The sequence below is a fragment of the Petaurus breviceps genome, unplaced genomic scaffold (genome assembly GCF_028583685.1).
Source record: "Petaurus breviceps papuanus isolate PSGF00001 unplaced genomic scaffold, PetGlider_PUasm1.0 90919, whole genome shotgun sequence".
Lineage (NCBI taxonomy): Eukaryota > Metazoa > Chordata > Mammalia > Diprotodontia > Petauridae > Petaurus > Petaurus breviceps.
In genome coordinates this window covers 48,729,394-48,743,414 of record NW_027187378.1, presented here as the reverse complement: position 1 = coordinate 48,743,414, position 14,021 = coordinate 48,729,394, and the positions used below count along the sequence as shown (strand labels likewise).

The 14,021-nt window shown below is 41.6% G+C and overlaps 1 protein-coding gene across 2 annotated transcripts in view; it reads left to right on the top strand.

Moving 5' to 3' along the window:
- Window positions 1–14,021, top strand: part of HK2 (hexokinase 2) — a 106,955-nt gene that overhangs the window by 90,918 nt on the left and 2,016 nt on the right. For both annotated transcript variants that reach the window (XM_069075951.1, XM_069075950.1), the window contains exons 11-17: window positions 319–467; window positions 1,048–1,167; window positions 5,997–6,092; window positions 10,343–10,442; window positions 10,543–10,726; window positions 11,291–11,446; window positions 13,788–14,021. In XM_069075951.1, the coding sequence (XP_068932052.1) occupies window positions 319–467; window positions 1,048–1,167; window positions 5,997–6,092; window positions 10,343–10,442; window positions 10,543–10,726; window positions 11,291–11,446; window positions 13,788–14,021 (1,039 nt within the window). The remainder of the gene's footprint in view (window positions 1–318; window positions 468–1,047; window positions 1,168–5,996; window positions 6,093–10,342; window positions 10,443–10,542; window positions 10,727–11,290; window positions 11,447–13,787) is intronic.

The window sequence follows — 14,021 nt, the reverse complement described above, 5'->3', positions numbered from 1 at the left end:
GTGTATGTGTATTCACTTATTCTAACAAGTTTCTGCCACTAGTTACTTGATTATTCCAGAAGTTTGATTATTCTCTGCTCACATTCTGGGACTGAGCTGGTGACACCCATGGGAAAGTTGTCTGCTTTTTCTGAACCATCTCAATTGACTTGACTGTCCATCGATGGTAATTAGACCTGCTCTGGTTCTCTTGCAGAGCTGGTGTGAAGATCAAACAAGAAGCTAGAGGTTAAAGTGCTTTGAAGGGTTATCCCACTGCCAAATGGTCTTTTCCCCATCATTGTTGTCATCAGCATCATTTCTTGTTTCCCATTTCAGAGAAAGGTGATTTCCTGGCCCTCGATCTCGGGGGGACAAATTTCCGTGTGTTGCTGGTGCGTGTACGGAATGGAATGAGACGAGGTGTAGAGATGCATAACAAGATCTATGCCATTCCTCAGGAGGTTATGCATGGCACCGGGGATGAGGTGAGGGAGCCCCCTCCATCTCAGATGAGGCCCAGGTTAAATCTCATGCAAGCAACCAGATAGTTATTCTTCCCTTAACTGCTTGGGTGGTGGGATCCCCAGGAAGTGGTCGCCCTAGAGGTGGGCTCCCAAATTGGCTATTTCTTCTTGCTTTGTCCAGTAAGGTTGGCTTCTCAAGGCAGAAGGATGCTCCAAGAAACTGGTTTCCCAGCGTCCTCTTCCCCAGCTCTTGCATTCTCAATCCTAGAAAGGCTTTTTTTTTTTAAAGTCATCTCTCTCTCCAGTGCAGCATGTTCCCTGGGTCCCTGAACTCTTAGTCTTTGAAATAGTGGGAAAACCACACTAGATTTATACTCAAGACATTGGATTTGACTCTCAGCTCTACTGTGTATTAGCTATGTGACCATGAACAAGCCACCCCAGCTCCATGGATTTGATTTTCTCACCTATAAAATAAAAGGTTTGGACCAGCAGACATCCAAGGTCCCCTCCAACTCTAGATCTCTTTTCTGGAAGGGATTTTGGAGATGTGTGCTCCTAGTCAGGACGCCTTCCCACGGGCTCCTTTTCTCACCTGCAGCTCTTCGATCACATCGTCCAGTGCATTGCCGACTTCCTGGAGTACATGGGAATGAAAGGGGTGTCCCTGCCTTTGGGCTTTACCTTCTCTTTCCCCTGCCAGCAGAACAGCCTGGATGAGGTAATGTATTCCCAAGTGATTTTCATGTGACCCATGGGCACTTTACTTTGCTTCCTTTATAAAGTTAATAGTGATTTACCAAAAGAGAGTTATTATGGAATATAGTAGAATGAGCTCCTAGAAATAGGAGGCCTGTGTCTCAGTCCCCAGCTGACACCCTTCACCTCTCTGACCCTCCATTTCTACATCTGTAAAATGGAGTCAATACTTGTGCTTCCTGCCTCCCAGAGTTACCAGGAAAAGTGCTTTGTGCCAGCTATTGACATTTCTCTCTTGCATTGAAGATTGCTTTTTTCTGTTATCCAGGTTGACCAGGCTTCTGCAATCCTGCACTCTGTCCAGTGATTTGGATTTTATACCTTTTCATCTAGTCCCACAAGGGGATGTATGTTTGTCTATGTGAATGTGCTTAGATAATACACACATAGTATAGAATTGGGAACTTGAGACTCACATACACCTAGAATTTGAGCCCATGTCCAGAGCTGATTGATTAGATGCTAAGTTAGATTTGAGTTAAATGTTCTAACAGACTCTACTGGCTATTCTGATCAAGTTATAGGCAAACATTAACCGAGTGCCTTTGATATCTGGACATTATGCTAAATATCATGGGAGATCAGGTGCAAAGTATGATTCCTCTTTTGATGATCTCTTAAAGACTAGCTGGAAAGATGAAATGACCGGAGTCTTCTCTGGTAGAAAACAAGCTTGCAGAGGAAAGTCGGTGATCTTGTTTTTGTTTTCTTTGTATTCTCTCAGAAGCTGGTACAGCTCCTCAAATAGTCAGCTAGTGCTGATGAAGCAGCACCGGGTATAGGACTAAGTGCCTAAGTGTTTGTTGAATTAAATTGAATAAAGGCTGTAGCACTTTATAATAAAGAATTTCATGGAAGTTAATGAGATGGAGAAGAGGAATTAAATGAAGGCTTTCCTAGGGGAAGGTACATTGGAAGCTAGATTTTGAAGCTATGTGGAATGGGGATAACATTTAGCCAGGTGAAGGAAATGTCATACATCAAGGAATGGCAATAAAAGCAAATGGGTCAGATGCCCTGGCCAAGTCATTTCCCCTGTCTAGGACTTAGTTTTTTTCATCTATGAGATGAGGGGGTTAGATTTCTTTCAGGTCTCTTCTAGGTCTAATATTCAGGAATTCTGAGTTGAGGGATTGTCAGCAGATTAACTTGTGTGAGGCTGAGCCAAGATACTACCCTTCTCTGTGCCTCATTGGTCACACCTAAGAAAACAGGATAACATACTTAATCCATTAAAACATTATTAAAGTGCCTACTATGTGCCAGTCACTGTATTTAGTACCTACTTAGTAATTATCATCCATTGGTCCCTGCTCTTACTTTTTTCACATCCCTCTCTGGAGAAGTCTGTTCATGGCTTAGACTCAGTTGTCTGTGAAACTCCCCCTGCCTCCAAACCAGGAAATCATTTGCTGTTTATGAAAGCATCCACTTTAAGGGGGAGAGGATGCAGAAAAGGCCTGACTAGCCAAGAAAGCAGGAGAAAAAAGTAGAGGAAAGGAGAGAATTATGCTCAGAAGGTGTAATAAATTATAATTAACCAACACACACTTCTTAACTTAAGCAGGAAGATGCCCTAGCTCAGGCCTTCTGGTCTTCCTGACTTTCTCTTGGTAGTGGCACTTTCTCAACTTCACCTGAAACTGAGCTCCTCTGAAATTCCCAGAGCTCCTCTGTGAAGGAGGCTGGATTTGGTTGGCTTTCCGCCCTTAACTCGTGGGTGGCCTTGGGCAAAGCACTCAGTTCATTCTCTGCCCTCCCTGTTGCCCCAACCCTTTGTTAAAGGAAGCAAGGAAACTCCCTAGTAAGAGAGGGTTGGGCTGGTTGCATTAATTGAGGTTTGTAAAGGGCTTTGACATCCACAGATGAAAGATTCTTAATTATCATTCATTCATTGGCCCCTGCTCTTGCTTTTTTCACATCTCTCTGGAGAAGTCTGTTCATGGCTTAGACTCAGCTGTCTGTGAAACTCCCCCTGCCTCCAAACCAGTAAATCATTTGCACCCTGTGGTCCTCACCTTAAAAATACAGAAGCAAATCAAGTAGCTTCCTAGGTCTTTTCATTAGGTCATGTGCAAAAGGCCTCTCTTGGGTGCAGCTGTGCTACCTGGACTCTTTGCTTTCAAATCAGCCATCCACTCAGATTTTTTGCTTTTTGAGGTGAAGACAAACATTTTCAAGACAAGTGTTTGGAGGTTTCAGAGTCTTCTCTGTTTGCAACCAAGCCTGTGGATGTGGCTGACTTTGGGACTGGCAGGCCAGCTGGTGTCCATTCAGATTAGCAGGATCTATACTCAGAGCACCTTTGTAGTGATGTAGCTTATGCACGTTGACAGAGTAGTTCCAGACAAACAGTTCCCCTAAGGCTTTGGAATACACTTAATGAAGTCTCTCTACATCGATTGGTTTAATTGAATTCTCCAAATATTGTCTTATCCTCTAGAGAGGCAATAATTAAGTAATCATCTCGGTGTTCACCTTGGGCTGTAGAGAGACCTATTCCTTGCTGGAGCCCCCTCTCCTAGGAATAGTTAGCCAGAGTTATAGGCCAGGGTCTCTTCTGCCCATGCTGGTTATATAAGAAATCTCAAGGGTGTGGTTGGTGGGGTTAGAGAAGCCAAAAGACAGGTTTTCCAATGACTCGTCCTCCACGGAAAATGGAATTCTAAATGGACTTAAGAATGAAGTTTGTGTTTAGAGAGTGAGAAGTAATTCCCAAGGCTGGGCAGCATCAGTAATTAAGGCTGCCTTTGTTCCTACATGTTTTGGCACTCGGTGACTTATATTTTCTAAGACACTTCTATATTTCCAAAGGTCTGTGCTTTTCTTGGTGGGTCATTGACTCTTTTTACTGATGCAGGTTGCTTTCAAAGTTTCTTCATGAGCTGCTAGTCAGTCATCTGGCGCCGAGCTTTCCCATGCTCTTAGCTAGGAAGGCAATTCAATGATAGACATATGTTTTGTTAGTTTTCCCCCAGCCAGCATTCTCAGCCTTTCCTGCTCACCAGGCAGAGCTTGGGCCAGCCCAGGGCCGCATCTGCACCAGGGTCAAGCATCTGAGGAGGAAGTAGATAAAGCTTAGAAAAGAATCTTGTTCTCTAGCTGGGCTCTCTGCTCTATCCATCAAGGTAGAGAAGTGATCCCAAAGTATTGGCCTAGTATGAGGTCACTTAAGACAAGAAGTAGATAGGCAGCCATCGGTAGTATAGAATGTCCCTGTGCCTTCATCCAAGAAAGAGGAGAGCTAATATTTATTTAGCTCTTTAAGGTTTGAAAAGTGGTTTGCTATTCTTTCATCTGGTCCTCTCAATCATGTGAGGTAGGTGCTATTATTGTTATCATTTTACAGATAAGGAACTGAGACTGATAGTGGTCAAGTGACTTGCTCAGGGTTACACAATGAATATATGTGACAGATTTTGAACTCAGATCTCACCTGACTCCAAGTCCAGCACTCTAGCAGCTATCCCGTGTTGTTGCCTTAAATTGAATAGCTCTTAATAGTGCTGCTATGAAAGGATATTGGCTAATTTCCTGTAAACAGAAGCTTTCCACTCCAAGTGCTCTGGTTTTGTTTTGTTTTGTTTTTTAATTTGGCTCAGAACATGCCAAATGCCCCATGAGGAAACTCTCCTAATACCATGGGATAGTCTTGTAGAGTTGCCCATAGATAGTACTTAGAGGGTTAAATGACGCACACTGCAAGGTCACACAGCCAAGATGTGTGGAGTCAGACAACAAGCATCGATTAAGTGCTTCCTGTATACCAGGTACTGTACTAATCACTGGGAATGCAAATACCAATTGAAAGATAGGCCCTGACCTCAACAGTTCCTGTCCTCAAGGAGCTTTTGTTATAATGGGAGAAGACAACACATCAAAGAGAGATGAAGATACCCTTTTGAATTGGGGGGAACCTTGTAGAAAAAGTGCAGAGGGTCAGAATGGAAGCCTGGAGAGGAGTGAGGCCATGGCTGGTTGAGGCACCCTCATTATGGGAGGAACTGGACAATCAGAGGGAGAGGTTGCAGGGGTAGAGGGGCTTTCTGATGTAGTCCTGGTCAAAGAAGTTTCTGGGGCAGTACAGAGAAGGTCTGGGAATGTCAGGAGTAGAGCCAGGAATAGGAATGAATAATATGTCAGAATTGATCAGAATCTGTCTCTTCTGCTGTCAGCTGGCCAGTTCTTCATAACTGGCTTACTCATTGCTTCCACTAAGTGGGACCCTTAGCTTGTGTACTGTCCCAAACCCTCAGTTCCTTACCTGCTTCTGAAGAGAATACCATTGATAAAGAGCTAGATAGTAGGGAGTTTTCCCTTTGACCACAGCCAGAGAACACTGCTTCTTTTTGGTCTCCTAATCCAGAGGCTGAGAGGAGAGATGGGAAAGTACTCTTGGCTGGAGTTTTCTGGTTAGAAAACAAAAAAAGGATTAAAGAGAAAAATGTAGTTCATCACATCAGCTTGCTTCAAGATTGCTTACTAGTGTCCTGTCCTAAAAGGGAAATCAATGACTGCTTTATATAGCAGCTTTTAGAAGGTCTGTCTTGTTTGCTGAGTCAGCCTAAGTTGAAACTATAGTTTCCAGTAAAGTTAGATAGATGAATGGATAATATTAACAAATAATGGGTTATAAACAGAAATGAAACTATTTGGGACACAGCTTCAACTTGGGAGGTTGAGGACAAGACCCACTCCTAAGGATGTCCTCCTGACCTTGGTCATCCCGGGTCTTACTAATTAAGGCATTTCTCCTATTTTTAATCATGTTCATCTGTGATGTTTCTTTAGAGCATTCTCCTGAAATGGACAAAGGGCTTCAAAGCAACTGGCTGTGAGGGAGAGGATGTGGTCAGCCTACTGAAGGAAGCTATTCATCGGCGAGAGGTAGGAATGGGATCAGGATTGGGTTATGCTCTGTACCCACACCCTCACATACACTCATCCAGGCATGGATTTGGGCATTACACGACGTCATCATATTTATACCAGGATTCCTAGGAAATTTTCTGTAGAGATCGATGAAGAAAGAGATGTCTCACATAAAAAAGAATGTGGGTTCATGAACCTTAAAGGTTTCTGTTGTCAGCTAATTGCAAACACATGCTCCCTTTAAGGCGTTCCATAGTCTTTGTGTGGGTGACTGACTGTGTCCAGGTGCAGCTGAGTTAGGAGGGTTTGGTCAAAGCACATGACTGTGCTAACAGAAAAGTAGGGTTTGGGAAAGAATGCTGCAGCCATAGAGGTTAAAGATTTGGGGAGGCAAACGACATCAATACAGTCATTTAGTTACATTTTCCCTGATTGGCTTCCTTTCAAGACTCCCTGGCTTCACCTGTTTTCTATTCCAGTCACTGATTGCTTATTTCTGTATTAGGCTACTGGGTTTTGGAGTTCTGAGAAACCCTGACTCCTGCCTGACCCTGGCTCAGCCTATGTTTGATGGTTCCCTTAGGAAATTGATGTGACCCTTTCCTCTCTTTTCCTCAGTATGGGGATCTCCCTTAAACACCAGGGATTAGTCCACTTGCTATCACATGTTGACCGCCCCTGGGTAATATGACACAATTACATGATTTTCATGTCAGCAAATAATTTCTTGCTTTTTATCCAGCTTATGGCTTTAAATATGATGAGGTAGTAAGGGCTAGGTCTTCAAATTCCTCCTTATCTGCATTTTTGTGAAAAATAAATAAAAGGGGTGACTAGGTGGCTCAATGAAAAGAGCACTGGCCCTGGAGTCTGGAGGACCTGAGTTCAGATCGAGCCTCAGACACTTAACACTTTCTAGCTGTGTGACCTTGGGCAAGTCATTTAACCCCAATTGCACTGCCTTCCCTCCTCCAAAAAATAAAAATAAAATAAATAAAAATGAACATTTAAACCTGCATAGATATAAGATAACACATTTGTAAAATGTTGCCACAATTTACTTGTCATTTCTAAAATAACCACCCCTATTGCTTAGCATAAGTATGGACATTACCAGTTACGTCAGATTTTTTTTTTCTGATATGGTGATTGGTTTTGCTGAATTTTTTCTTCCTCTTTTTTTTTTTTTTCAAAAATTTCTTCATTGTGAGGGATAGCCTCTGGGTGGAAGAAGAGAAATTTAGGCAATAAGACAACATGTCAATAAAGAGATAATGAAAAACAAACAGTTCACATGAAATCTTTAGCAATTCAAGTTTCTACCACAGTCTGGTTTTTAAAAGTTGTGTTGGTATCTTTTATTCTTACATCACAGTCCAAATTACACCACATTTCAAGGTATGACTAAGAAATGTGCCTGTAGTCATGTACACCTTATATTCCCCTGCTTTAAATTCAGATGAGGAGGGAAGCATTGAGTGTTTCATGATCTGTTCTCCAGGACTCTGAGGTATCTGAGTCATGAATGATTCAGAAAATGACTGGTTTTAATGACTGTAGCCATTGTGTATATTATTCTCTTGGTTTGGTTTACTTCACCCACATCACTTCATATAAATCTTCCCACATTTCTCTGAATTCCTAATTTTTGTTATTCTTATTTCATGTTAGTTTACATTTACACATTTGATTTAACCAGTCCTCAGGTAATGGAGACCCACTTTGTGGTGTTTTTTTTTTTTTCTATCACCAAAAGTCCTGCCAAGATTATTTCTATTTATAAGGGACCTTGCCTGATTTGTTTTGGCATCTCCATTTTCTACATTTTTTTTTTCTTTCTAGCACTTTTTACTGTTAATGGTAACTTTTGCTGAATAGATTTTGCTGTTTCTTGTTTTTGTTTTATTTTGTCTTTGTTTCATGCTTTTTGGTCCTGGAAAGTTCCAGCTCTATAAGAAGTAAATTTTAAGAAAACATTCATTTAGACACATTTTCTTTCCTTGGTTTTCTCATCGCTTTTCCCTTAGGTAGCAGGGAAGTTGCCAAGTAAGACCAGTGCTAGAAGCAGGCCCTACTTCAGCATCTACCCTGAGACTTAACTCTTTAAAGCCACTACCCAGCTTAAGCCACTGGAATTCTTACCTGATTTTTTTTTCTCCAAAGAGTTCAAGTGCAGGAAGAATAGGATGGGGAGGGGGAAGTGAGATGACATCTGCGATTGAAGGCATTGAAAAGAAGGATCTTTGCTCCTACACAGTACTTACCTTTAGCACAGATTTACCCCCTTCCTATTGGCCTCGATTTATGTGTCATACCTTCAGAAGAAATCTATAAAGCTGTTCCTGAGCACCTTTTATGTCGTAGGTATTAGGAGAGATACAGAAGTATGAGAGAGAGGCCTAGGATTGAGCTGGAATAGAACTATCCAGTCATCTAGTTCTAGGGATCATTGGAGTCCTAACAACTGTGGTCACACCTGTAGTCAGTGTCCAACCTGTCCAGTAAGAGTCAGTGTATTGTAGTGGTAAGAACACTGGACTTGGAGTCAGGAGAAACCTGGCACTTTGGTCCTGCCTTGACTGTTTAACCTCTGAACCAGTTTCCTCCTTGGTTACTATGGGGATAATAATAGCCATGGTACTTACTTTACAGGATTGTTACTAATCAAAGGTCATTTAAGTGTCTCCTGTGCCATTCCCTGTGCTAGGCTCTGGAGATGCATATGAATATTAAAAAAAAATTAGTTATTGACCCCAAGGAGCTTCTATTCTATTGGGGAAAACACTTTACATATAATCTCTGGAAAGTGTGAGGATCAAATAAAATAGCATGTAAAGCACTTTGCAGATCATAAAATATTATTTAAAGGGTATCTCAAAAAGTTCAGTACAAATTTTAAGCTATTGAGAATTAAAGTTGCACTAAAGGGAAGCACTTTTTGGACACCTTATATATAAATGTCTTTTTTTTTTTTAATTTTAATTGGGGCAGCTAGGTGGCTCAGAGCATAGACTACTGGGCTTGGAATCAGGAAGACTCATGTTCATGAGTTCAAATCAGGCCTCAGACAATAACTAGCTATGTGACCCTGGGTACATTCACCCTGTTTGCCTCAGTTTCCTCTTCTGTAAGATGAGCTAGAAAAGGAAATGGCAAAGCACTCCAGTATTTTTGCCAAGAAAACCCCAAAATGGGTCACAGAGAGTTGGATACAACTGAAACTACTGAACGACAACAAATTTTTTAAATTATTATTACTGTTGCCTTATACCACACTGGTCTCTATCCTTAAGACACACTCTCATCACAGGGGTGAGACCCACCCTAGTGAGATAGAAGTTTTAATGAAGTATGTGCATGCTTTATATTCTGTGAGAATTCAGGAATGGTCAGAATCATGGGAGTGGCCAGGGAAGAGAAGTGGGACTTGAACTGACCCTTGTGAGGATTAGGATTTAGACAGAAAACAGGCAACAGACTAGAGATAGGCAGGAGGATTTTCCAAGATTGAGGTTGGGGGTTTCAAATAGACCTGGCTTCAATTCTAATCCTGCCACGTGTGTGACTATAGGCATAGCACCCTTTCCAAATTGACCCTTCAGTTATTTCATTTATAAAATGAAGTCTTGGATGGTGATGATTACTTCTACTCCTAATGATAATGACTAGAATTGATATAGTGGTTTGAGGTTTGTAAAATCTTTACATGTATTTATCTCATTGGAGATAACACTGGCCGATGTCTTAGCTCTCATTCACTTCTGTGTTCTAAGGTTCCTTCCACCTCTGACATTTCTATTTTTCAAGGTCTTTTTAGACTCTGACATTTCATGTTCTATCTTCTAAGGGCCAGTTTTCACATTATATAGTATATGTTCTAAGTTCTAAATCTAGCCTTTACATTCTGTTTTCTAAGGTCCTATTCAGAACTGACATTCTTCATCCCATAATCCAGGTTTTTAATTTTATGTTCTGTGTATGAGCATAAACTTAGTTTTATAGTGGCATGCAGAAAGTCAGAAGGGGAATGAGAATAACTTGGCTTTCATGGTGTTGGGAAATAGTAGTACATAAAGTTATATAGCTAGTACAGCACTTCAGTACTGATATCCTTCATGGTTGAAATTCCCGTATATTCCAAAAGGAAGCAATATAGGTACAGCTATGGTTTGATGTTGCATAAAAAAGATCTCCTGAATATTTTATTGTGGGGCAAGCTTTCTAGCGGGCCCTTTGGAATTGAATACCAAACTTTGCTTCTGCAGGAATTTGATCTGGACGTTGTTGCTGTTGTGAATGACACCGTAGGGACCATGATGACTTGTGGCTATGAAGACCCTCACTGCGAAGTCGGACTCATAGTTGGTAAGACCCCAGAATACATTGCCCCTTTCTGTGGAGTGATGCACAGACCTGGGTGGGAAGGCCAAGGAAAGGGCTGAGGCTCCTTTCACTGCTTTTGCAGGTACTGGTAGTAATGCCTGTTACATGGAGGAGATGCGCAATGTAGAGCTGGTGGAAGGAGATGAGGGGCGGATGTGTATCAACATGGAGTGGGGTGCTTTTGGGGATAATGGCTGCCTGGATGACATCCAAACTGAGTTCGACTTGGCTGTAGATGAACTTTCACTCAACCCAGGAAAACAAAGGTAAGTTCCTGAAATGCTAGATTGTAACCCAATTTAGGTGACGATCTCTAATGATGGTGTCCATAGGACAGAATCTTATCCTGGTTCTGAATATTTTGACCCAACAGTGAAGTTTTGAGGAATAAGGGTGAATGATAAAAGCCAAAGGGAGTTGTACATGCTAGGTATACACACATGAGCAATAACGTGTAATCAGAATGCTTAGGAATATATAAGGGGAAACAGTCACATTCCTAGGTGAACTTGAGTGTCTAGAATGGTTTTCAATTGGGTTCTGAGTATGTGCTAATAATTATGTTGAAGAAAAGTCCTGGTAGCTATAGTCCTGGGGAAGAAAGCCAGCCCCTGAAATGGGTTGGTGGGAACCAGGTAGAACATCCTCTTTCAACCAAGGGAAAGCAGACTTATTAGCTACTCTACCATGTGATGAGATTGACCATTCCCCTACAGCTGTACTCCTTCTGCACCCACTCCCATTCCCCACTGAAGCCACCAACATAGTGTTTTGAAGACTGATCCTGAACTTTTTCACCCCTCTGCCATCCCCTTATTTTCCTCCTGAAGGTTTGAGAAGATGATCAGTGGCATGTACCTGGGGGAGATTGTACGCAACATCCTCATCAACTTCACCAAACGCGGGCTGCTCTTCCGCGGACGGATCTCAGAGCGACTGAAGACAAGGGGGATATTTGAAACCAAATTCTTGTCTCAGATTGAGAGGTGAGAGGGGCTCTGGGATGGGTAAGGCTGAGTAGCCATTTTCTAGCCTGAGGGACAACTATTCAGCTAACTCTTTACAAAAGAAACCAGACCAGCAATAATAGGCAACTGTGAAGTACCTTGTCCTGTGCAGAACTGTTCTAGGCACCAACGTCGATAAACAATTTGGCCAAGGCACAGTCCTCATTTATTTCCATTTGGTTCAGTGCAATTTTATTAACTACTTTCTGGACACACAAAGGAATCTGCATTCTACCAGGAAGGAGTGGTACAGAATATATAAGCAAGTGCCAGGTAATTGGAGGAGGGAGGCAGGACAAAGAACTTAGGGGGACAAAGGAAGATTTCCTAGGGGATGTGACATGTGAGCTGAAGGAGATGAATGAAGGATTCTAAGAGTAGGCAAACAAGAAAGGAGTACATTCTAGTTTTGAGAGACCAGCCTATGCAAAGGCAAGTTGAGGAGAGATCACATTTTCTATTTGGGGGAACAGTTAGTTAGTATGACTGAAACATAGTGTGTAAAGGGGACTGATAGGAAATATATCTGGAAAAAAGCTAGTTTGGAACCAGTTTGTGTATGTTATGGGTAGAGGAAGATTGGGGGTTAGATTTTATGTTTTTTAGACTAGAGATGATAGGGAGCCATTGAAGATTTTTGAGCAGGGGAATGACAGGCAATGGGACTTTACACTCAATTTGTGGCTTTGAGGTTGAATTCACATATGAATGAGTTTTATAGGTCATCTACCCACATAGAGACACCACCTATGTACTGGTCTTATAGCTAGCTATGAGATATAAGATGGATTTAGCATACCTGGAACACTGCCATAATGTGGTTTTGACTTTTGCTGAATGTTGTGCTGACTTACAGACTAGCCAGAGTGACATCCTCGAATTTCAGCCTGCATGTCAAACCCAGAAAATAGGTGTATGGTGGTTTAAATCACACAAGAATGATGAGGACAGCTGGCATTTATACTGAATAGTGGTTTAGAGTTTGCAAGTTGCTTTTATGTATGTTATTTCATTTGAGTCTCAGAGTAACCCTGTGAAGTAGGAGATACAGATAATATCCCCATTTTATAGATTCGGGAACTGAGGTTCAAAGAGGTTTCCCCTGGTCACACAGCTAGTAGATGTCATGGAGGTGGGATTTAGATCGAGCTTTTCTTACTACATACAGGTCTGGCAGTTCACCAATTGGGCTTGAATTGGCAACTCTTTCTTTTGGCTTTACTGATATAGTTGAGCAGCAAACTATAATAAAGCAAATCCACCATGCAGCAAAATTTCACTGAGTCATTGAGAAGAATTTGTGAAATATCACTTAGAAAATACTTTAGAAATAAGAGTTATTGATGACTGACACCATATAATGGAAATTTCCTTGTTTTATTTGTCACAACTTACACATTAACATGTTAACAAGTTGTCTGAGCTCAGGGAAGCAGTAGGCAGTTCGTGTGTTTTCTCTTGGCCTCGTATCTTGGTTCCTTATCTGAAAATTTGAGGAGGGAATAAGGTTAGGATAGGTGATTTCCAAAGTTTCTCTAGCTTTACCATTTTATAAAGCTGAAAAAAAAAAGGCTGATGTTTGGGGAGACCTGCTTTAATAAATAAGAATATTTTCTAATTTTAGTTTGCTAATTATCTGTCTTAGAAGTTTGTATCTATTGCAAATGCAGACCATTAAATCTTTCTCTTGAAGTTTCATCATTTGTGTCTGAGTTCTAAAATAGGCTGTATTTTTACAGTGGTTGTATGAAACTCGGAACTTTGGATCATCATCCTTTCCTACAGAGTGGACAGTAAGAATTCAGAGATTAAGTGACTTGCACGAAAAGAAGAGAGCTGATATTAGAAACTGTAGATACCTTGTAGGTTTCTGCTGAGCTTATAGGATCATAGAGCTGAATCTAGAAGGACAATGGGTACAATCCCCTCATTTTACAGATGAGAAAACTGAAGCTTATACTGGTGAAGTGATTTGCCCAAGGTCATGCAAGGCGAGATTTGAACTCAGGTCCTCGATTTTAGAGGTGAATAAAGAACACTGAGAAGTGAGGGCAGTTGAGTTCAAACTCTACTTCGGACACTTTAACTAGCTCTGTGATCTTGGGCAAGTCACTTAACTAACCTCTCTTTGCTTCGGTTTCCTTATCTGTAAAATGGAGGTAACCTCACATAATTGCTGTGAGGATCAAATGAGTTAAAATATATAAAGCACTTTGCAAACCATGAGGTGCTACATAAATGTTAGCTATTAGCTGCTGCTATTATTAACTTAATTATTAATTAGAAGTCAGCAGTTTTTACTTTCCTGTCCTGTCCCTAGTGACTGCCTGGCCTTGCTTCAAGTCCGTACCATTCTGCGGCACCTGGGCCTGGAGAGCACCTGTGATGACAGTATCATTGTCAAAGAGGTCTGCACCGTAGTGGCAAGAAGGGCAGCCCAGCTTTGTGGTGCAGGCATGGCAGCTGTCGTGGACAAAATACGGGAGAACCGCCAGCTAGATTCGCTCAAAATCACCGTGGGTGTCGATGGGACTCTGTACAAGCTCCATCCTCA